Source organism: Pituophis catenifer, unplaced genomic scaffold (genome assembly GCF_029215685.1).
Source record: "Pituophis catenifer annectens isolate HBS135680 unplaced genomic scaffold, rPitCat1.0.hap2 SCAF_2, whole genome shotgun sequence".
Classification (NCBI taxonomy): domain Eukaryota; kingdom Metazoa; phylum Chordata; class Lepidosauria; order Squamata; family Colubridae; genus Pituophis; species Pituophis catenifer.
In genome coordinates this window covers 274,997,496-275,019,610 of record NW_027256882.1, presented here as the reverse complement: position 1 = coordinate 275,019,610, position 22,115 = coordinate 274,997,496, and the positions used below count along the sequence as shown (strand labels likewise).

The 22,115-nt window shown below is 39.4% G+C and overlaps 1 protein-coding gene across 2 annotated transcripts in view; it reads right to left on the bottom strand.

Moving 5' to 3' along the window:
- The window catches only part of LIFR (LIF receptor subunit alpha), a 105,162-nt gene that overhangs the window by 43,067 nt on the left and 39,980 nt on the right, over positions 1 to 22,115 (bottom strand). For both annotated transcript variants that reach the window (XM_070938897.1, XM_070938898.1), the window contains 5 exons: positions 20,556 to 20,706; positions 9,561 to 9,684; positions 5,319 to 5,479; positions 2,459 to 2,622; positions 121 to 295 (listed from right to left, as the gene is read on the bottom strand). In XM_070938897.1, coding sequence (XP_070794998.1) covers positions 121 to 295; positions 2,459 to 2,622; positions 5,319 to 5,479; positions 9,561 to 9,684; positions 20,556 to 20,640 — 709 coding nt within the window. In that variant the 5' untranslated portion in view covers positions 20,641 to 20,706. The remainder of the gene's footprint in view (positions 1 to 120; positions 296 to 2,458; positions 2,623 to 5,318; positions 5,480 to 9,560; positions 9,685 to 20,555; positions 20,707 to 22,115) is intronic.

Sequence of the window (22,115 nt, the reverse complement as noted above, 5' to 3'; positions counted from 1 at the left end):
ATGGTAAGAAGAAAACGAATCAGCTAATCATTCATCTAATACTTTGATAGCCCATCAATAGTGGCACATTTGATGAGAGACTTCTTATTCCAAAAGTTGGGCTCAATCCCATCATCTTACCCGAAATGTTTACAAGTGGGCTCCATTCACTCCACATCTTCCTTCCAGCAAAATTTTTCTCATTAAGAAAACAGCGAATCCTAAAGTAGTGAGTGGTGCAATTAAAAGGCAGATCTGATGTCCATTCCCAACGAAGAAGAGTATCTTTGCTGCCAACTGATGTATTCAAGGTCCCCTGAAATTGCAAGATTTGTTCCACAGTTATATTTACCAAACCTACTAATCACTGTGCAAGACCAGAATTTAGGCAAAAAGAAGACTATATTAATGTTCATTGTATTCATGCAGATTTCCTCATCTTTTCCCACCCCAATTGTATTGATCCTGGGAGGAGGGGTGATTAAAAGAATCATATTGAATTAGAATATTGATATTATTCCAGATGTTTAGGAACAATTTTTGGAAATGTGTGATCCATCTGTTTGGGAAAAGGTAGCATTTTTTGGTATTTAAAGGATGAAGAAATATGTATTATTATGCAGAGATTTTGTGATGTTTTACAGTAATATTTTATACTAACCATTTTATAGTAGAATATAATAATTTTTAGTAAACCAGTGACTATTGATAAGTATAATACATAAGATATATTTTTTTTTGTGGGTGTTTATGTGTTGTTGTTGTTTTAAGTTTAATTGAGGGGTAATTATCTGGGGAGGTTAGTGTACTTACTTGTCATTTTTTTTAAATAATTCGTAAATAAAATTAAATAGTTTTCTTTTTTTAAATACCCTGCCCCTCACTGTTGAACCTCTCTGTCAGGGATCCAAGTAGTGCATCCATCCAAAGCAGAACTCCGGTACATTCCTCAAATAACGTGTTTATTGGACACACCATATCGGCACAGTTAGTGAAAACCAACTCTAAAGGTTCCCGTGGTTTTTCCCCTAATTAAAATAGCCCATATTCCCTCCCCATGTGTCACCAGTCACATTGTTCAATGAAGGTAGCTGGGAGGCTGCTTGGTCACTCCTCTGCTATCTGCTGGGATGACTTTGGGCTTGGTTCCCAAAGGAAAGCTTTTTGTTTTGATGGGTAGCCAGTCTATCTGCTCCCCCCACCTTCCCCCTTTCAAAGTTTGCAGCAATTGTGAGGCAGGAGAAAAATGGCTTCAGCCAGATCAGCTTCAGAGTTGATTTTAAGATGGCTACCATATACAAACATATTCCTTCATCCTTTTTATTCTTGCAGGTTTCTGTGCTGCAAGTTAAATTAAGAGGTAAGGAGATTCTTTTAAAGAGGTTCTTTATTCTGACAAATCATGCTAAGCCATGGTTTGTTTTACTGTGGGTTGTATAAGAACCCAGAGTAACATGGTTCACAGATAATATTAAGCAGTACATCTTGGTTAATAAAGAATACTGACTGTTTTGTCCATTGGTTTAAATCTAAAACCAGTTATATGTGAACTCAGACAGTCCGTTAAACAGGATCTCCCATTCAAGCATTTTAGCCCAACCTGCTGACATGTAAACATGCTGGATTATAATTCCCATATCCCATAGCAGCATGATGAAAGCTTCTGCTTAATGTGTTTTTTTTTCCCAAAAAGGCAACTGGACTTTTTTCTTTGAAGGCATTTCGCTTCTCATCCAAGAAGCTTTTTCAGCCTTTTGCAATTTCCTCCTTAACCTCTTCTGCAGGGTTGAAGAAGCTTCTTGCATGAGAAGTGAAACTTCTTCAAGGAAAAAACAAGTCCAGTTGCTTTTTTTTTTGGAAAAAAGCACTTTTGGGAGAATCATGATCTGGATGACTGAGAATCTCCATAGACCTCTGCTGGATGATTACAGAAGTCATCACCAGGACCTCTGAAGGCACAAGGCTTCAGAATGCTGCTGCAATCAGTGGTGGGATTCAGCCGGTTCTGTCCAGATTGCGCAAACCGGTAGCGGCAACTGCAGGAGGCTCCGCCCACCCGCCTGGACTACTGCACATGCACAGAGGTGGCGCGTGCACTCACATTTGCAAACCGGTAGGGAAGGTAAGTGAATCCCACCTCTGGCTGCAATCATTGTGCCATGTGTCTCACTATAATTTTCTAATATTTCAAAGCTCTTCTAATTCCATTTCACTGGTTTGCCGGCTATCACAATAATTGCCTTGCAATTTTCTCCTTAACCTCTTCACTTTTTATCATCGGCTTCTTTAATGATTAAGCTTGCTTTTATTGATGACTGTAATGATTGTCCAGCTCAAGATGCTCAAGATCAGTGTCTTTGATTACAACTGTCAGTTGAGAATGGGATCAATCATTCTCTATTGCTAGAGACCATCAAGTTACACAAACACATGTACACACACATGCACAAATAGAGAGATGTAAAGAGAGACAACTTACTAGTGCTATTTCCTCCATTGGATCTTTACGCAGAATCTGAATTTGCCAACTAGAATCAATTTGATATTGAAAGACTGATCCGCCATCATACCATTCCAGAATCGCTGTGTCAGCTATATAATCTGAAGTCAGTCCATGAATACGAGGCATCAGAGGAACAAGTACTGGGTGAAAAAGAAGGTTAACTGGACTCAGAATTACTGAATGTCAATAAGAGTTTTGAACAGATAGTCTCCTACAGCAAGGATTTTTTTTAAAATCTAGTGAAAATAACTATTCCACCAAACTTTCTTTTACAGTACTGATACAGTACTTCTACTGATAGAATAGAATAGAATAGAATAGAATAGAATAGAATAGAATAGAATAGAATAGAATAGAATAGAATAGAATAGAATAGAATAGAATAGAATTCTTTATTGGCCAAGTGTGATTGGACACACAAGGAATTTGTCTTAGGTGTATATGCTCTCAGTGTACATTAGGAGAATACAATACATTCATCAAGAATAAAAAGATACAACACTTAGTGATAGTCAAGGTTACTAATAAGCTATCAAATCGTACTAGGAAACAAATAAAAACAATATAAATTGAAAGATACAAGCAACATGGTTACAGTAATAAGTGGGAAGAGATAGATTACTAGTAAGGAAGAGAAGATTAATAGTAGTGCAGACTTAGTAAATTATTTGACAGTGTTGTGGGAATTAGTTGTTAAGCAGAGTGATGGCATTTGGGAAAAAACTGTCCTTGTGTCTAGTTGTTCTGGTGTGCAGTAGTCTATAGCGTCGTTTTGAGGGCAGAAGTTGAAACAATTTATGTCCAGGGTGTGAGGGGTCTGTAGATATTTTCACAGCCCTCTTTCTGACTAGTTCAGTATACAAATCCTCAATGGAAGGCAGGTTGGTAGCAATTATTTTTTTCTGCAGTTCTAATTATCAGTTGAAGTTTTCAATGAAATTAAATCTTTGATGAAGATTTCATCAAAGGAGAATTTGTAACATGAAAAGTACAACTGATAATATTGTTATGAGCCGTGGTGGCACAGTGGTTGGAATCCAGCACTGCAGGCTACTTCTGCTGACTGCTGGCTGACTGTAGTTCGGCAGTTTGATTCTCACCAGACTCAAAGTTGACTCAGCCTTCCATCCTTCCGAGGTGGGTAAAATGAGGACCCAGATTGTTGGGGGTAATATGCTGACTATAAAGCACTGCGAAACAGTATACAGTATAAGTCTAAGTGATATTGCTATTGACAAGTGTAAATGGCTTTACTGGAAATTGAATTTACCAGTGTATTCTCTAACCACAGGCTAAAAAGAAAACAAGATAATATTATTTTGCCACAATTTTATATGTACTCTTGTTTTAAACTTTAAGTAGATTGCCCTGAAAGATCCTAACTGTAGTCAGGGCTTCACACCAAATACTTGAATTCAGGAGTCATGCTCTCATGAAAAAAACTGTACATCAAATCTTACTATTTTAAACTGCAGGAGAATTTCACATTCTCATAAAATTGGAAGGTTTCCCTAAGCCATAAACAGTCAAATTATTATGAAATATTGTGGGAAATTACTGTCTGGCTGAATTCCAAAATAGAACATCATCTCTAATCTACCCTCTGCCACTGTATTCTCAAAATGGATAAAACGCCCTTTCCATTTTATAAACAAGAAAAACAAACAGAATTTATACCAAAAATCAAAGCTTCCAAAACTTGAAAACAGGATATATGTATTCTGAGAAATATCAATACACATGTGCACACAGAAATCATATAACATGTTATGTTAATATGTAGAAATTATATGAAATAATTTCTCTCATGCATCACCTTAGCTGTCGTCCTATATAACATACAGAAAGAACCAGCTAATCAGAAATAGATATTTTGTTATTAGCCAAAATAATTCTCATTTAGTTTCCTGAACCTCTGCAGATAGCATAAAGGAGTCACAACATGTTACACCTAGTATTCAGCTGCCCTGATCATCAGTGGAGAAAGCATAGCAAATCTTAAATGGAATCCAGACCCTTGGATTAGAAAGTCCTTGTTCTCTCTTTCCAACTATGTTATCTGTAGATTACTTCACATCAAAGTTTTTAAAAAAAACAATTAACTTCAATTGCATTCAATTGACTAGAAATGCTTTTTCTCCCCTCCATTTTATTAATGTGTAGGAGGAGGAAAGAAAAAAAAAATTAGATGAATTGTTGCAATAGAGCAGAGGTGTCAAACTCAAGGCCCGGGGGGCCAAATCTGGCCTGCAGGGTGCTTAGATCTGGCCCGTGGGGCCACCCTGGAAACAATGAAGGACAGGCCCGTGATGCCTCTGCCAGTGAAAACGGCGCTCGGGAGGGATGCAGGAGGCCCTTCTGAGCTCCGTTTTCACTGGCAGAGGGTTGCAGGACGCCATCCCAGTCGAAAACAGAGCTGCGAGTTTTCACTGGCAGAGCACTCGGGCCGCCACAGGTGCCCCCGACACAAGTGATGCCAAGCTGGCCACCCCCACCGCAGCCCCCCAAGGTCAAACACAACTCTGATGTGGCCCTCAATGAAATCAAGTTTGACACCCCTGCAATAGAAATTTAAAACACAATAATCCCAAATTGAACAAGTACTCTGTATTTATTATAAACTTCAGGACAAGCTGCACATTTTGGATTGCATAAAACATACTTCGATCTAGAAAAATACACGGAGAATTCAGGGTAGTGCTTTATTTTAAGACTGCATAAGAAGTTTAATGTAAGCCTGAAGCTCACCTGGACTGATTCTTAGCCATCTTAACTCCAAAGTTAGCCACTAAATTCCAAACATTCTATTCCTGAATATAAAAAAAGGTATACTTACAAATGTCTTTTTCAGGAAGCACAAATTTGTTTTTAGCTAGGGGATTTTTCCCTTCCTCTGCTGAATTGAAAGTGGTTATCTCAATCTGCATATGGTCAAAGACAATTAATTCAAATGTTCCCTTTTTTTCCTTGGTTAATGAACATTGTGGTTTGGAAGAACTGCAGAAAGGGAAAGACAAAGTTCAGCTTAGCTATTTTAAATGACAAAGGTCAGAGGAATTCACAATACCTTAGCTGAAGACTGAAATCTCTGTCTAAGGTCAAATTAAATAATAAATTGAATTTACCAGTGTAAATACACAAGGTAAAGGTAAAGGTTCCCCTCGCACATATGTGCTAGTCGTTCCCAACTCTAGGGGGCGGTGCTCATCTTCGTTTCGAAGCCGAAGAGCCAGCGCTGTCCGAAGACGTCTCTGTGGTCATGTGGCCAGCATGACTAAACGCCGAAGGCGCATAGAATGCTGTTACCTTCCCACCAAAGGTGGTCCCTATTTTTCTACTTGCATTTTTTACATGCTTTCGAACTGCTAGGTTGGCAGAAGCTGGGACAAGTAACGGGAGCTCACTCTGTTACGTGGCATTAGGGATTCGAATTGCCGAACTTTCTGATAGACAAGCTCAGCATCTTAGCCACTGAGCCACCGTGTCCCCTCTGTAAATATATACCATAGACTAAAAAAAACCATAGGCACTGAAGAGGCTCTCCAGAGAAAGCAGGACATTTTTTTCCTGTTTTGATGCTCCTCAAATACATATAACAAGAAGGTTACAAAAAAAGAACCCCTATTTTGCATGCAAAAGACTTACTGGCTATTAAATTACTCCAAGTTCATAGTGTATTTAATAAAGTGTAACAGCAACCTGGAGTAGAAATGGACTGAAATGGGGGGGGGGGAATTAAAACATGAGCCAAACTACAACTTCAGCCATATATATATAAATATCTGGATGCACTTCTATAATACTCAACAATTTCTAAAAAAAAAGTTTAGAGAAAATATTAAACTATTCCTTAGTGGCGCCATGGTTAGGATGCAGTATATCTTAGGCTAATTCTGATGACTGCCGATTGCCAGCAGTGCAGCTGTTGGAATCTCACCGGTTCAAGTTTGAATTGGGTTTCCATCCTTCACTGGTAAAATGAGGACCCAGATTGTTGGGGGCAATGCTGACCATGTAAACTGCTTAGAGAGGGCTGTAAAGCACTGTGAAATGGTATATACAGTAAGTCTAAGTGCTATTGCTATTGCTATTTCTCTGGGAACCCAAAGGTGCTTTTTTCAAGAGGCAACTGGACTTTCTGGTTTTGCTTTGAAGATGTTTTGCTTCTCATGTAAGAAGTTTCTTCGGAGCTGAGGAAACTTCTTGGATGAGAAGTGAAATGTCTTCAAAGAAAAACTAAAAAGTCCAAGTTGCCTCTTGAAAAAAACATATTTGGGACAACCATGACCTGGATGACTGAGAATCTCCACAGACAATTTCTTTGGGCATTTCTTTTTTTAAATATACGTTTTAGATATTTTCTGAAGATCCATATTTTTATTTCACTTTCATCTAATATATATTTCTCTGAGCACCTTTCTATTCTAAATTCTAGAAAAATGAGCATTTATATATCAGCACATGATCAGATTGAGAAAGTGCAGATTTATTCTACTTCTACCGCATAGCTCCCAGCGAGCAGTAAGATCCCACAGAATTGATCTCCTCCGGGTCCCGTCAGCTAAACAATGCCGGCTGGCGGGCCCGCGGGGGAGGGCCTTCTCTGTTGCTGCCCCAGCTCTCTGGAACCAGTTACCTCCTGAGGTCCGGACTACCCCCACCCTATTGGCCTTCCGGAAAGCAGTGAAGACCTGGCTTTTCCGGCAGGCCTGGGGCCGTTGATCTCGCTGTTCAATCTTGCGAGATCCGGCCATGGATGGTGTGCATGTGTTTTTAATGTTTTTAAAATGCTTTTATAATGTTTTTTTTTTAAATTATGTTCATTGTTTGAATTATTTTTGTTGTAAGCCGCCCAGTCCCTTGGGAGTTGGGCGACATAGAAATATGATTCATTAAATTAAAATTAAATTAATTAAATTATTGAATTTATTCGAAAACCAAGAACCAAACAAGATTTCCTCCATTCCTTTCAAGATGGCTGTTGAAAAGCAACTATCCAGTCAGGAGGAAGAATCAAATGGACAATTTGGTGGATTTATTACATAAACACAAGAGGACAAGGTCTTAACTTCCCCTCAGCCTTTGAACTTGATCTATTCTTTCTAGACTCTTGCCAGTCTGGGAAAATTCCTATGAAATAGGCATAAAACAATAAAATAACTCATTTGAATTCTACAGTGTAGGTCTGGTTGTTCATGCCGTACAGTGGTTTACAACTCTAAAAATAAAACCAAACTACCATTAAATATGGTGTCAAAAATAGAAATTCTGGACAAAATAGCAATAGCAGTAGCACTGCTTCATAGTGCTTTATAAAAATTATCTTTTTGCAAAATAGGGCGAATGAGTGACTTCATATTTTTCTTCCTAGTTAGAAGAAAATGCGGCAAGCCCAATCTTGATTAAAATTCTAATAATTTTCATAAGAAAAAAGCCCACAATTGAAAGAAAAACAGAGTGATTTATGATTCATGTTCTTTGGGAAAGATAACACCCTGTCTTAACCTCAAATCTGCCAAATTAGAAGCAAGTTTTCTCTTGCTGAAAACTGCTTAGCAGCAAGACCAAAGGAAACCTTTTAAGTACTAACAGTGGTTTAATATCAAGTAATAGACAATCACATATTTGAGATATTGGCAGAAAAAAAAGAACTTTGGGCAAATTTTGACAAACATAGATTAGCTTTGCTTTTATATATTATTGAGGGGCTGTGATAACATTTCTTCACCACTGTTGTCTGTCCAGAGATGTACAACGGAATTTTCCAGGTACCAAGTGTTTTAATTAAAGAATATAACAATGCTTGCTGCATGGCAACTTCCTGTTACATATTGAGAAAACTTTCACAGAACAAAATGTTTTATGTGTTATGTCAAGTGCCCTTTGACAGAAGTATTCAGACCGATCACGGTCTCTTGGAAGAATATCAAATGCTTCAGGCTGCTGATGTCTATCACGGGATTCTTGGAAAAAGCAGAACACCATTTACTTCTGAATCCTCATTCTTTGTGGTTGGCACAAAGATCTTGCTTTGGTTTTAAAGGAGCCAGAGTATGGACGTATTTTTTTTAATGATGGTTTCTTCAGATCTCAGAAATGATTACCAAATGTCTTCTTTGTATTTCTTGACAACAGGCAATATATATGGTAGTTAGTCAGCTCCCTATGCTTGCGATGTTCCATGAAACTCCCAAGGATTTGCCAGCTGGTATCATTCCTTTTGTTTCCATCAAAATTCTTATTTAAAAACATGGAAGTCCTGAACTATAATGTGAATTATTTTGCCTGAATGAAGGCTGATACAATACAGTTTTAAAAAGACAAAGATAAAACTGATTTTATTCTTAAAATGGCAAGCAAGCAATGTACCAAAAGCACTCTTTTGTTCGTAGAGCCATCTCGTTAAGAACTTCCTCAAGTTGGCATTTGTTCTAATTTCTAAGTCACGCTATTTTCAAGTTAACCTATTGCATTTTCTACACCATCTTCCCAAAATGGAAGATTTCCAGTTGTGTTGGACCAACTCTCTTCCAAAATAACTTTAGGGAATTACAGAATCTGAGGTCTAGACATCTGGAGCAAGCTAGAATGTGGGAAGTTTACTTATATCTTCTCCTTCAATCTTGGAGACTTCCTTCAATAAACCATGCATTAGTAACTTCTGGATTAACTACATGTATTAGAACTATACTGTAGTATGGTCCTTGAAGATAGTTCAGATCTGAAATGCAACTAAAATGTAATTAAAACAAATCCCTTGTTTGTTTTTTGATTCAGTTGAGGAAGATAATTTGCAAATGTTGTTGTGAATGAAAATACCAATAGTGATACTATGTGACGAATGTGGTTCTTTCTACTTCACTATCATACCTGAGAGATACTTGTAGTAACCATTGGCAGAGGCCAAACATGAATGAGTTAAGTTTATTTACAAGGCCAAAGCAAACTTTTAGTTCTATAGACTCCATTGTGCTCTGTCTCTAAAGAGCCCTTTCTTAAACCAACTCCAGATATAAATTTAGTACAGCAGAGTAAAAAATCCTGGGAAAGATTTTGCATATGTTATCAGTATTGTTACCTGGTATTGTAACAGAATTCATAAGTAAGTTTTGAATCATCTCCAGCATCCGTAGTCCAGGTGCAGACAACATTATCAAGATTGTGTGTTATACATGTCAAGTTCTGAGCCAAATATGAAGAACCTGGAACCACAATAAAAATGTTAATGAACACCTACTACAAAAATCTATGCTCTGAAAACTATGAAAACTCAAAAGGTACCGATTTGGTCCAGTGGTTAAGACACCAAGCTAGAAACCAGGAGATTCTGAATTCTAGTTCTGCCTTAGGCAAGAAAGCCAACTGGGTGATCTTGGGCCGGTCACTCTTCTCAGCCCAATCCACCTCACAAAGTTGTTGTTGTGGGGAAAATAGGAGGAGGAAAGAGCATTATGTATGTTTGCCACCTTGAGTTATTTATAAAAATAGGAAAGGGAGGATAAAAATCATGGTCAATTCCTATTGCAACCATACATGAACATTTGGCGTACCTGAAAAAATAAGTAGTCCCTGAACTTGCAGGAAAAATACCAGGAAGGAAAATAAACCCTCAATATCGAGAAGATACTTTTATTTTGTTTTAAGTTTCCTAAAAAAAAAATACCCTACTGAACTGAAGTGAAGCATATAACTAAATGATCAGGAGTTTTTCATTAAATGCAATCCACATTTCCCTTAGGGTGGTTGCATTGTGAGCCATGCAGGATTCCTTCATAAATTCAGCAATACAGGTAGATGTTACCATGCTAACAGTTTCATATTACCCTACTGACTTCTGCTGATGAAATCATTTTCTTTATTTACTCCATGTATATTCTATCTTTTCCCCAGCAGATCAAGGTGGAATCATATAGTTTTTGAAATGGACACATGAGGTAGGTTGAGGTACCTTTACCAATTTGATCAATAGTAGCCAGAGAAAGAAAAAACAGAAAGTCCAGTTGCCGCCTGAAAAAGCACCTTTGGGACAACCATGACCTGGATGACTTTTAACCATACAATTTGAGATGAACACCAGGGATGGGATTCAAAAATTTTAACAACTGGTTCTCTGCCCGATTGCTGGGTGGGCATAGCCATGGTGGGAGTGGCCTACTCGGCCTTATGTACCACGGCATGTGGGGAGGACATTTTTGCCCTCCCCGGGCTCCGGATGCTTTTCTTGAGCCTCCGGTACTTCTGGTAGACCCATTTTTCGCCCTCCCAAAGCCTCCATGTGGGCCCTGCACTTACCTGGCATCCAAAATGGGCCACATGGAGACTCCTGGGAGGGGCGGGGCAGGGTGGGCAGGGCCAGCCAGTCCTTGCAACTACTGGTTCAGCGAACCAGATGTAAAATTAGCATCTGGTTTGCCCAAACCAATCTGAACCGGCTGAATTCCACCCCTGATGAATGGTGTGGGAGTAGGAATGGATTTCCAGAGGAGAAAAATTGCAGACTACAGGAACCAGGAGCAGTACTCAGGTGATCCTGAGAACACAGATTAATCTCCAAGTGCTTCAACGACCTTCTAAATGGATGCAAATTACCAGCTGTCGGCAAGGAATCTAAATCCTTCCATTCCCCACTATCCTGTTAGAGTTGAAGAAGCTTCTTTGATGAGAAGCGAAACGTCTTCCAAAAAAAAAAACCAAAAAAGTCCACTTGCCTCATGAAAAAGCACCCTTGGGACAGTACCCAGAGAACGTCAGAATCGATTTAGAATCTGCAGTGGTCCTGGTCCAATACTTTAACATAGGCCTAGTTCAACAGTTTAACAGCTACAACACATTATTATTTATACATTATTAAAAACAGGAATGCAATCAATTTCCACACTACTGACAGCCAGTGTGGTGTAGTGGTTGGATTAGGACAGGGAGACTCAAATTCCAGTCTATTTTCAGCCATGCAAATTTAAGGCCAACTCAGTTCAACCCGCATCACAGAGTTGGTATAGGGATAAAATGGAGAGAGATCCCCGGGTAAGCAGCCATGCACTCTTAGGGGAAAGGAGGGAGTAAATTCACAAGTTGGAAAGCCTATTGTGAAATTAAATATGAAAAAGATACAATAGTCTAAGCAATATCAAAAAACCCCATAAAAACAAAAATAGAAGAATCAAAACACAACCTTCACACTAAACAGCAAAACACTCTGAATGGTGATCTTGCTGCGGCACAAGCCACAAACCACTGAACCATAAACCACACAAAGTTACATAAAAGTAAAACACAGGAAGTATTTTATAGTCAACTTTATGTGAACTCTCCGAATGTCAGAAAGTCCTGCACATTTCATTTCAATAAAGGCAAGTAGAAAGGCAGTGAAGACGGAGCTGCTTTCCCAGGTCTTTAGTTCCACGTGAGTGGAGTCTAAATTATTAGTTGCAACACTGATTTTTAAAGTATCGTGTTTCTTTTAGTTTACGTGGGGTTTGTATTTGTAGCTGACTCCTGTATGCTACACAGTTTATTGAATTGGCTGGCCATATAAATCTTGCAAATTAATTTTGTACTTAAGCATTACTTTTATCTTTACAAAGATGGCCCCTTGTTAGAACTGGACAATTCCCTGCTTCCAGCCTTCTAAGAGAATATAATCTTTGCAAGGGTGGGCTTCAAAAATTTTAGCAAGGGGTTCTCTATCAAGTTGCTGTGTGGGCGTGGCCATGGTGGGCGTGGCCTACTCGGCTTCCTGCATCACAGCGGGGGGGGGCATTTTTGCTTTCCGCGGGTTCCGGAAGCTTTCGAGCCTCCGGAAGGGTGAAAACAGCCTCCCCAGGCTCCGAAATTCCTGTAGGCCCGTTTTTCACCCTCCCCAAGCTTCCGCACATACCCTGCACTTACCTGCATCCAAAACAGGCCACGTGGGGACTCCTGGGAGGGGTGGGGTGGGCGGGGTCAGCCAGGAGTGGGATTTGGGGGTTCTTCAAACTGCACAGAATCTTAGCTAGAGGTTCTCCCGAACCCCCAGCAACCCACCCCTGAACCTTTGGCTGGAAAATAGATCTGGGAATCATCTCTCCACCCAGATTCCCTCAGCAGAAAACCAAATGGTGCATGAGACACCTTCACTGTTCCAAAGAATCATACAGGTAGTTCTCAACTTACAACCATAATTAAGCCGCAACCTAAGTCATAAGTTAGGCCAGTCATTAAGAGCGTCATCACATGTGCTCGCTTCGGCAGCACATATACTAAGAGCGTCATCACATGACCGATCTGATTTTACAACTTTTTTTGCAGTGGTCATAAAGCAAATGCCATGGTCATTAAATGAACACTGTGAGTCGCTAAGTGAATCCATTGTCCACAATGGGCGTATGTTGCCAGAAACTGGAAGTAAAAACTGGTTTTTTGGCAAAAAACATCATAAATTGTGGTCCCATGATTGCAGGACACTGCAAACAGCTGTAAAGGAGGGTACCAAAGGAGCACCCAAGTGCCATCATGTGACTATGAGGAGAGGCACCAGAATTTCAAATTTGGGTCATAAGTACCTTTTTGTGGTTCTATCACAACTTTGAACAGTTGTTAAGTGACCAGTCCTAAGTTAAGGACTACCTATTTTAAATTCCTAAGCTCCAATTTAGGTACACAGGTAGTCCTCAACTTACGATCACAATTGAGCCCAACATTTATGTTGCTAAGTGAGACATTTGTTAAGTGACATTTGCCTCAGTTTACAACCTTTCTTGCCACAGTTGTTAAGTGAATCCCTGCGGTTGTTAAATTAGTCAAGGACTAACACGGTTGTGAAAGGAATCTGGCTTCCCATTGACTTTGCTTGTGAAAGGTGATCACATGATCCCAGGACACTGCAATGGTCATAAGTATGAAACAGTTGCCAAGCATCCAAATTTTGGTCACATGATCATAAGGGTGCTGCAAAGGTTGTAACTGTGAAACACAGTCATAAGTCACTTTTTTCAGTGCCGTTGTAACTTCAAATGGTCACTAAATGAACTGTTGTAACTCGAGGACGATCTGTACTATATGAATTTCATTTCTCATATTTCCAAGCTAGCATAGAACGTTACTTTTAAAAGCGTATGGTTCTCTGGCAAGAGGTGGTTGAGTTTTTCATTGTCTCCCTACTCTTTTGAGTCACCAGCATCAGCGCTTGTTTCTGCTACCAATCAGTGAACATCAACTCCCCATCAACTCCCCTTTTACGACTCTCATCACGTAACTAATTCGGGGGTAGAGTCGGGGCAACTGAATGGAGCTGAGCCTTTACTAGCCAGATGCCCTTCCTAACGCCACGTAGAGTTCGCAACAGATATTTTTTTCTTTGCGCCTGGGGAGAGAGAAACATCTGCCGCTATTTAGGATTGAACTCTCAACCTTCTGAACGGGAGGCGATTAGCTTCACCACTAGGCCACGCTGTAGTGAACATTAACATGATGGTTGGAATAACAGGAGATAATGTGCCACAATTCGACAGCCTGAAACTCATGTTACAGTTGGAAGATCAAGAAAACCAAAGCATAAATGACTCAAGCAATAGGCAATAACAAACTATTTCCATATTGTTGCCAAGAAAGCTACATAGATATTTCACAGAATATCTTCTGAACTCAAGCTCGGCTCAAAGGAAACTTTCGTTTTAAAATATAGAATAGGAGGACATAATGTGCTATCCATTGGCCCCCATGTAACAGTAGATTACTTTTTTTTTTTTTTGCAAAACTCTATGCTCCTCCCTCCTCTTTAACTTTATTTTTAAAACATGAAGAAGAAACTGGTGCAAAAACAAAATCAACTAAGCTAAGAAAAGATGTATTCAAGCAGGAAATTCACTTGGGAGAGGGGTGTGGACTTCTCTTCCAGTTCCAGAAACAAGCCAAAAATAACGTTATTTTTCCTACACAATTCTTAGAGTTAAACCCGAGCAAAATTAATGTCCAAAATTTGGCATTTCACTGAGTGAAATTTTCTTTTCAATAAAGTTAAGACTCCTGACTTTAATGCACCAAGAGATCATCAGCCACTTCAGACCACTTCTTCTATGAAAATTACATATGAAGGCTGGAAAAATATTACAAAACCGTACGTGTTTTGTGTATTTCAAGGAACAATAAAGAGGAAAACTGGCTTGCTAGCTGTTGAGTTAACACTTGTTTAGGTTTTTTTTTTTTTTTTGTTTTACTTTTTAGTTTACTTTGTCATTGCACTTTGTACAATGAAATTAAATGCCATCTTCAGTGTACATTATAACTATAAAAATAAAACACAAACACACATCCCTCGCATTCTATACAATTGAATTGAAAACCTCTGATATTGCATTAATATTGCAATGTACAGTAGAATTCAGTATAGTTACTGCTCTGGGATAGCAGCTGTTTTTCAGCCTATTTGTCCTTGTTTTTATTGTCCTGTACTGTCTGCCAGATGGTAATAGTTCAGAGTGCCAGCAGAGCTGGCAGCAGATTCAGACAGTGAGGAGGTTGGGGAAGAACGTGGGCCGAGTCGGAGGCAGAGAGGGGGCCAAGGCCATCTGGTAGTTCTTTGGAGATGTCAGTCTCTGGAGTCTGACATCAGCGAGGCAGAAGAACAGCATGAGCCTGTTCCCAGCGTGCGCATGCACAGAGCTGCCAAGAGACAGAACAATTAAGGAAACAGGGTCGACTTGGGAGTAAGGCTTGGAGATGATTGGCCTCTCCCATAAGACATAAAAGAGAAGTGAACGGGATGTGAGCTTCTGCAAGAAGCAATTAGTTCATTTGGCCGATTCAAGATTTGAAAATTCTGTTTGTGACTCTGTGCCAAGTTTGATCTTGCCCTGCGTCTGGAAATTAGCTCTTTGGCTGAGATAGGTGGGTGTTGATAACCTTCCTCTGAAAGACTGTTTATCAAGCCTTGCAGACTGTAAATGAAAGTAATTTACAGCCGTATGAATTAAAGAACTTTGCCGAGACTAAGTGCTGTTTAATTTCTAAGGAAGCCTAGGTCAGAACAGGTGCCCAGGATGAGATGGATCTTTAAGAATGTTTTGAACTTTCTTAAGGCAGCGGGGACAATAAAGCTCTTCCAATGATCCTCTGGAGCGCTGTCCTACCTGCCACTGTGCAATTGGCAAATCATATATAGGTGCAGTAAGTTAAAATACTCTCTGTGATGCAGTGGTAGAAGGTCACCAGCAGTTTTTCAATTCAGTTGTTGTTTCCTGAGAAGTCGCAGGTAGTATAAGCTCTACTGGGCCTTCCAGTTCAGGTGCTGTTAGTCTCCAAATCCCATAACAAATGTGGACATAAGTCAGGAATGTTTAGCAGCCAGAGATGTTCCCTTTTCCTGTTCTAAATGAGACTGCAAAGCACAGTAAAGTTACCTTGTTTATCTCTGGATCCACTAATCGAGTTCTGGACTATGCAAAACAAGGATGGAGGGAACCTCCTAATGTTATTGCCTGAAGAGTGTAGCCAACACAAAGAACTAATTCATTCTGTGGATAGGCATTGCCCTCTGGAATGCAGGGCAACATGCAAATGCCAAACAAAGCAGGGAGTGAGCCAGAGAAGCTATGACATTTATTTGGTTTAGAAAAGACAGGGGAAAAAAAGAATGAGAAATCAGCCAATCCCACAAAATTTATTACGGTGAGAAACAATTGGTATTAAAAGCAAAGTTCAGGAAAAGCATTCCGTTGTGAATTTTTGGTAAACTCATACAATGAATCCAGACTCTGCAAGCTGAGTTAACATGCACTGCATTGATGCATTCACACAATTTCACAATAACCATGAGATAAATCATAAAACAAAGTTCAGGAATATTCCTTTATTCCACTGTTTTGCAAATCTATGTACACTGCAAACTGTATGATTGTTTGAAGAGAAATGCATCTATACTACCAGTCTGAGGAGGAAGGGCAAGCGATAAGGGCAAGCGATAAAAATGAAAGTGAAACCTTCTAAGCAGCTTATAAATATAATATTAAAGAGCACCTGTCATTTCAGATCGTTCATGGCAGTGCCTGTTAGCGGGCATCCACTCAACTGGTGCCCGCCACGTCCCTCACGTTATTGTGTGACTGCTGCATCACCAGCCATCCCATTAAAGTGAATGGGACTGTCGGTGAGTCAACAGAGGAGCCACTGTGGGACAGAGATGACAGCTGCTCTTTAAACATTATGATTTAAATAGAGTTAATTTAAATCAAGCCTTTTTACTAGTGATTTAAATCAAATCCTCCCTGCAGTAAAGCATGATGGATATGAATAGAATAGAGTAGAGTAGAGTAGAGTAGAGTAGAGTAGAGTAGAGTAGAGTAGAGTAGAGTAGAGTAGAGTAGAATAGAATAGAATAGAATAGAATAGAATAGAATAGAATAGAATAGAATAGAATAGAATAGAATAGAATAGAATAACAGAGCTGGGAGGGACCTTGGAGGTCTTCTAGTCCAACCCCCTGCTCAGGCAGGAAGCCCTACACCACTTCAGACAAATAGTTATCCAACAATATTATATCAGAACCAATGTATAACAGGAGACTGAATTCATTTACTAAGATAACGATGGCCAAACTTCTCAAAGAACACTCTGTGCAAGCAGATGCTGGCTTTAGCCAAACATTTCATAGTATGGATTTCCCCCAAACTGTGAATTATATCTCAGTTTAAAAGTTCAAAAGGAAGTTATTAAAATGTTTCCTCTAATTTATTGCCTGACCGCATCACTAGAGATCTAATTGGGGCCACCACAATGAGTCACTGGCAATTAAAAGTATGGCTCAATGACTTTGAGACAGACCATACAGCATGGACAAATTTTCAGCAGTGGCCTGATCAATTCATAGTAACAGTAACAGCATTGGAAGGGATCTTGGATGTCATCTAGTCCAACCCCCTCCTCACGCAGGAGACCTGTACCAGGGATTCGAACTGCTGAACTGCCGACCTTTCTGATCGACAAGCTCAGTGTCTTAGCCACTGAGCCATCTAGTCAGTTAGTCATGATGTTGTGCCGGACTGTTCCGGGTGTGCATTGGCTCATGGGATTTAAATACCCTTGTGTAGAATGGACCAGACATGCTGGTGTTGCAACGGCTGTAAACTTGTGTTCAGAACAATCTTATAAAACATATGTTTGCATAAACAGAGGCATGCATGTACAGGCAGTCCTTGACTTACAACAGTTCGTTGAGTGATCATTCAAAGTTATAACTGCACTGAAAAAAAAGTGGCTGATGACCATTTTTCACACTTAAGACTGTTGCAGGATCCCCAGGGTCATGCGATTAAAATGTGGAGTTAGCTTTGCAACTGACTCATCTTTTTATGATGGCTTGTTGTGACCCCGACTCCCGAGCCTGTCCTAACAGAGGAAGAGGACTCAGAAGATGATGGGGAGGAATTGATAAGGCCTCCCTCTCCAGGACCCTCCTCTCTGGCAATGCCTCAGGTTCCATCTGAAGGCCAAGAGGAACAGCCTGGGATATGCCAGGAGGAAAGCATATCGGAACAACAACAGATAGGGAGCGAGGATGATGAATCCTGGCTTGATCCCAGGTAGCGTCGGAGGGAGAAGCGTGCGCAGCAACGAAAGAGGCGTGGGAGGGCCAGAGATTGAGCTGAGTCACTGAGCCACACCCCACAAGGAATAAAAGTGGATGTGATTGCTCTTCAGGCTTTGTGACGGTCAAAGTTAAAAACCTGAGAGTCACATTGCGTTACCTGAAATCTGGCTTGTGCATATTTGGATTGGACCTTGGCTAACTCTTGCTTTGTAGGATTACTTTTTGCTACTGAACCGGACTGAGGAGAAACTCTCTCTTGCTGACTGTGAGTGAAAACTGACTTGGCAGGCATTTCGCAGTTTACTGCCAAAACTCTTATCTGCAAGGGTTTCTAGTCTGAATGCTTAATAAAATCTTGGCAGGCGTGCCTGGTTGTGTGTTTGCCTGTGTGGGGAAGGGGGACAGAACACGGTTGCAGTGTCCCGGGGTCATATGATCACCTTTTGCGATCTTCTGGCAAGCAAAGTCAAGGGGGAAGTCGGATTCACTTAACAGCCATGTTGCTAACTTAACAACTGCAATGGTTCACTTAACAAACAGGGCAAGAAAGGTCGTAAAATGGGCAACATTCATTGAACAAATGTCTCGCTTAGCAACAGAAATGTTGGGCTTAATTGTGGTGGTAAATTAAGGACTACCAGCATTAAGTCACATCAAATCGCTTCAGGAAGCAAAGTGACCCCTGCCGTGATTCCTCTATGAGTTTACTTTTAAACGTATTGGCATAAACTTCCGCTTTTGCAACTTGTCAACCTACATGGGCTCTATCTTGTGCCTCTTCTTTTCCACATGCTCAAGACACGCAAGACAGCTTGCAATAAAAACTTAAAATAGACTAGGATTACCCTAGAACAAACATCTCTTCTCACGCCCAAGCACACTGCCAGTAAAATAAAGCAAATGAAAATATTTACAATAGTTGTAACATTGCCTTTGCAGTCTTTTTTTGCTTCTCAACAGGAATGTGCAATTTCCATCAGTTTGAAGGGTGCAACAGATGTTGCACAACGTTGTTACACATTTCAAAAGTGGGGAGGGGAAGGTTCCCATTTTGGGGAGGCCAGGAAAGCCATTTTAAGGAGCAAATTGGGTGCCTGGATGCTACCCAGAAGCTATAGCCTTCTAGCTTTTCCCTTACTAAAACAAAAATAATAATAAAAAAATTGAAATTACAAAATGAAGTTACAAAATGAAGGCTGTCAACCATGAGGCTCTGTGATGCTTTGTCCTCAGAAGCAAAACGATGGTTGCTTCTATTACAAGAGAAATTTGTAGCAGAAATGCTACAGCATTGGATGCAGGAGTCTGAGACACTGCTGCCTTTAGTTCAATTTGTGTTTAGTTTTAAAATTCTGATTTTAAAAGGTGGTAAGTGGCATATCATTTTTTTTTTAAGAATAGGAACACTAAATGCTTAAATCACATGTCAAGAGTCATAACCAGTCCCCCTCCCCAGCTCACATTAATACACTAGGTTACAATTTATTTTATGATGTATATACTATTATAATATAATGAATATTTAAAACTAAATAAGTAGAAAATTATATATAGACATACACACACATACACACACACACACACACATATATATATATACCGTGGTTCCCTGAAAATAAGACCCTGTCTTATATTTTTTTTGAACCCCGAAATAAGCACTTGGCCTTTTTTTTCGGTGGAGGTCTTATTACTTTGGGGCGCATGGAGCAAGACGGGGCTCCTCTTGCCATTTTACCTGATTTCGACCTCTGTCTCCCTAACCCTAACCCGAGGAAATAGTGGGGACCGGCTGCGCATGTGCTTAAGTATTTTCAGGGAGGGCTTATTTTCATGCATGCGCTCAAAAGCCCAATTGGGCTTATTATCAGGGGAGGTCTTATTTTCGGGGAAACAGGATATATATATATATATCCTGAATGAATATATATATATATTCAAAATAAATATAATTATTATAAATATTACATAGCCTATAAAACAACCAGTGTGGGGAAAATACAGAACAAGAATCATTGAAGATCTTAGCATTCTTGGTCCTTTCCACCACTTTCATCCTCTCATGCTTTACATCAATGCTCTGTTCCACAGACAGTATAATATTATGCTTCATGGGAAAATATGCATTCAAAGAGCTATCCAAAGAAAGTCCTATGAAAAAGTTAGGAGACTTGCAAATGTGCATATTCAAATAAATAGATTTGAACTTGTTATTTTGTCTGTCCAGGTGAACCCTCTTTCAAGTTCTTGGAATTCCAATAAGGCCATTGCTGAAAAGTCTAGAGTTCAAGTCCATACATTTGAAAGTTGCCGAGGTGACCCAATATGTACATTAAGCAATATATTGCAATACAAGAGAGCAGAACTTGTGGTTTTCCAGATGTGGTTGGATTACAATTCCCATCATTGATAAAAGATTTGGAGGCCATATATTCCCCAATTGAGACAGAGAACTTGTTGGGAAGTCACAATAGATAGCAGGTAAAGAGCAAAGAAACATCAAATCACACCAACCTTTTTCTTGGCTGTAGACAAACCGGTTCAGAATAAACAAATGTGCTACCATCAGTAGGTAGCAAAGAATTTGGTTAATCCACATTCTTTTGCAATTCGTTATGGAAAACAGGTCACTTCAAGCGGTCTTTGTCTTTGATGCAGGCAAGTTCTAATAATAAAAAGAAATATTTTAATATCATTATTGCTTATCTTCTCAATAAGATACATTTACTTGAATTATAGAGACTAGAAAGTGTTAGATGTTATATATTGCATTGCTCGATTTCATTAACCTTAGTTGTAGAATGAAACAACTTTGGCAAAACCTGGTTCTTACTGTCAGCACAAAAGAAATGTATCACTTCAAATGCTCATTTTGTAGAGCAGATGCATGGAAAATTAGTATTAAAATGATACAGTGTGAGAGGATGCCTAATTCAGGCGAAAAATGTCAACAGCTAGGAACTTGGCGAAGTGGGAAGGAAGGAGGGAAAGAAAGAGCCCTGCATGACAGACAGTCTTTGTTTAATGTCTACTTGTTCAAAGACCCTTCGTAGGGTAGGGTAGGGTAGGGTAGGGTAGGGTAGGGTAGGGTAGGGTAGGGTAGGGTAGAATAGAATAGAATAGAATAGAATAGAATAGAATAGAATAGAATAGAATAGAATAGAATAGAATAGAATAGAATAGAATAGAATTTTTTATTGGCCAAGAGTGATTGGACACACAAGGAATTTGTCTTCAGTGCATAAGCTCTCAGTGTAATAAATGCTATAAGTGATAAATCATGATCATAGTCATCATAAAAATACATTCATCATAAATCATAAGATACAACATTTAGTGATAGTCATGTGATACTAAATAAGCAATCAACAAAAATCATATTAGGAAACTCAATAAGACAATATAAATCGTAAAGATACAAGCAACAAAGTTATAGTCGTAAGTAGAAAGGGAGATAGGTAATCAGAAAGATGAGAAGAATAATAGTAATACAGGATGATTTTGACTGGGTAGTAGTTGTGATGGGTCCATGTAGTTGCAGCTCTTATGGTGTCCCCATGGCCACGTGATCACTATTGGAGTGATCAGCGACTAGCTTCTAATTACGACAATGCGGATCGCCATTTGCAATCTGCACTGCTGACTTTCCACATTCAAAGTCAATGGGAAGCTAACAGGAGATTGCAAACAGTGTTTATGTGACAGAGGGAGGCTGCAAACATGTAGAATTCACCCAACAGCAAGAACTACCAGAACTGCGGTTGTAAGTTGGCATTATCATTTGATGTTGTGCCTTGTAATTCCTACTCTCTTTCTCTTTTCATAATAATAAAGGATTTTTTTTTCACTGAAATGCTGTGAACCACCTTTTTGTAAGTCAAACGCAACATATACACATGCACATATATATGCATGAAACAAACAAAATGTTAAAAAGTTATGATATGTATGTAGTTACTTACCAAGCACATCTAAATTATATTAAAATAATCAAAATATCTTTACAATCCCCAAGGCATGTCACAACTTTTGAGCACCCCTAAATGTTTGAAAGTTGAAAAATTTGACTCACTA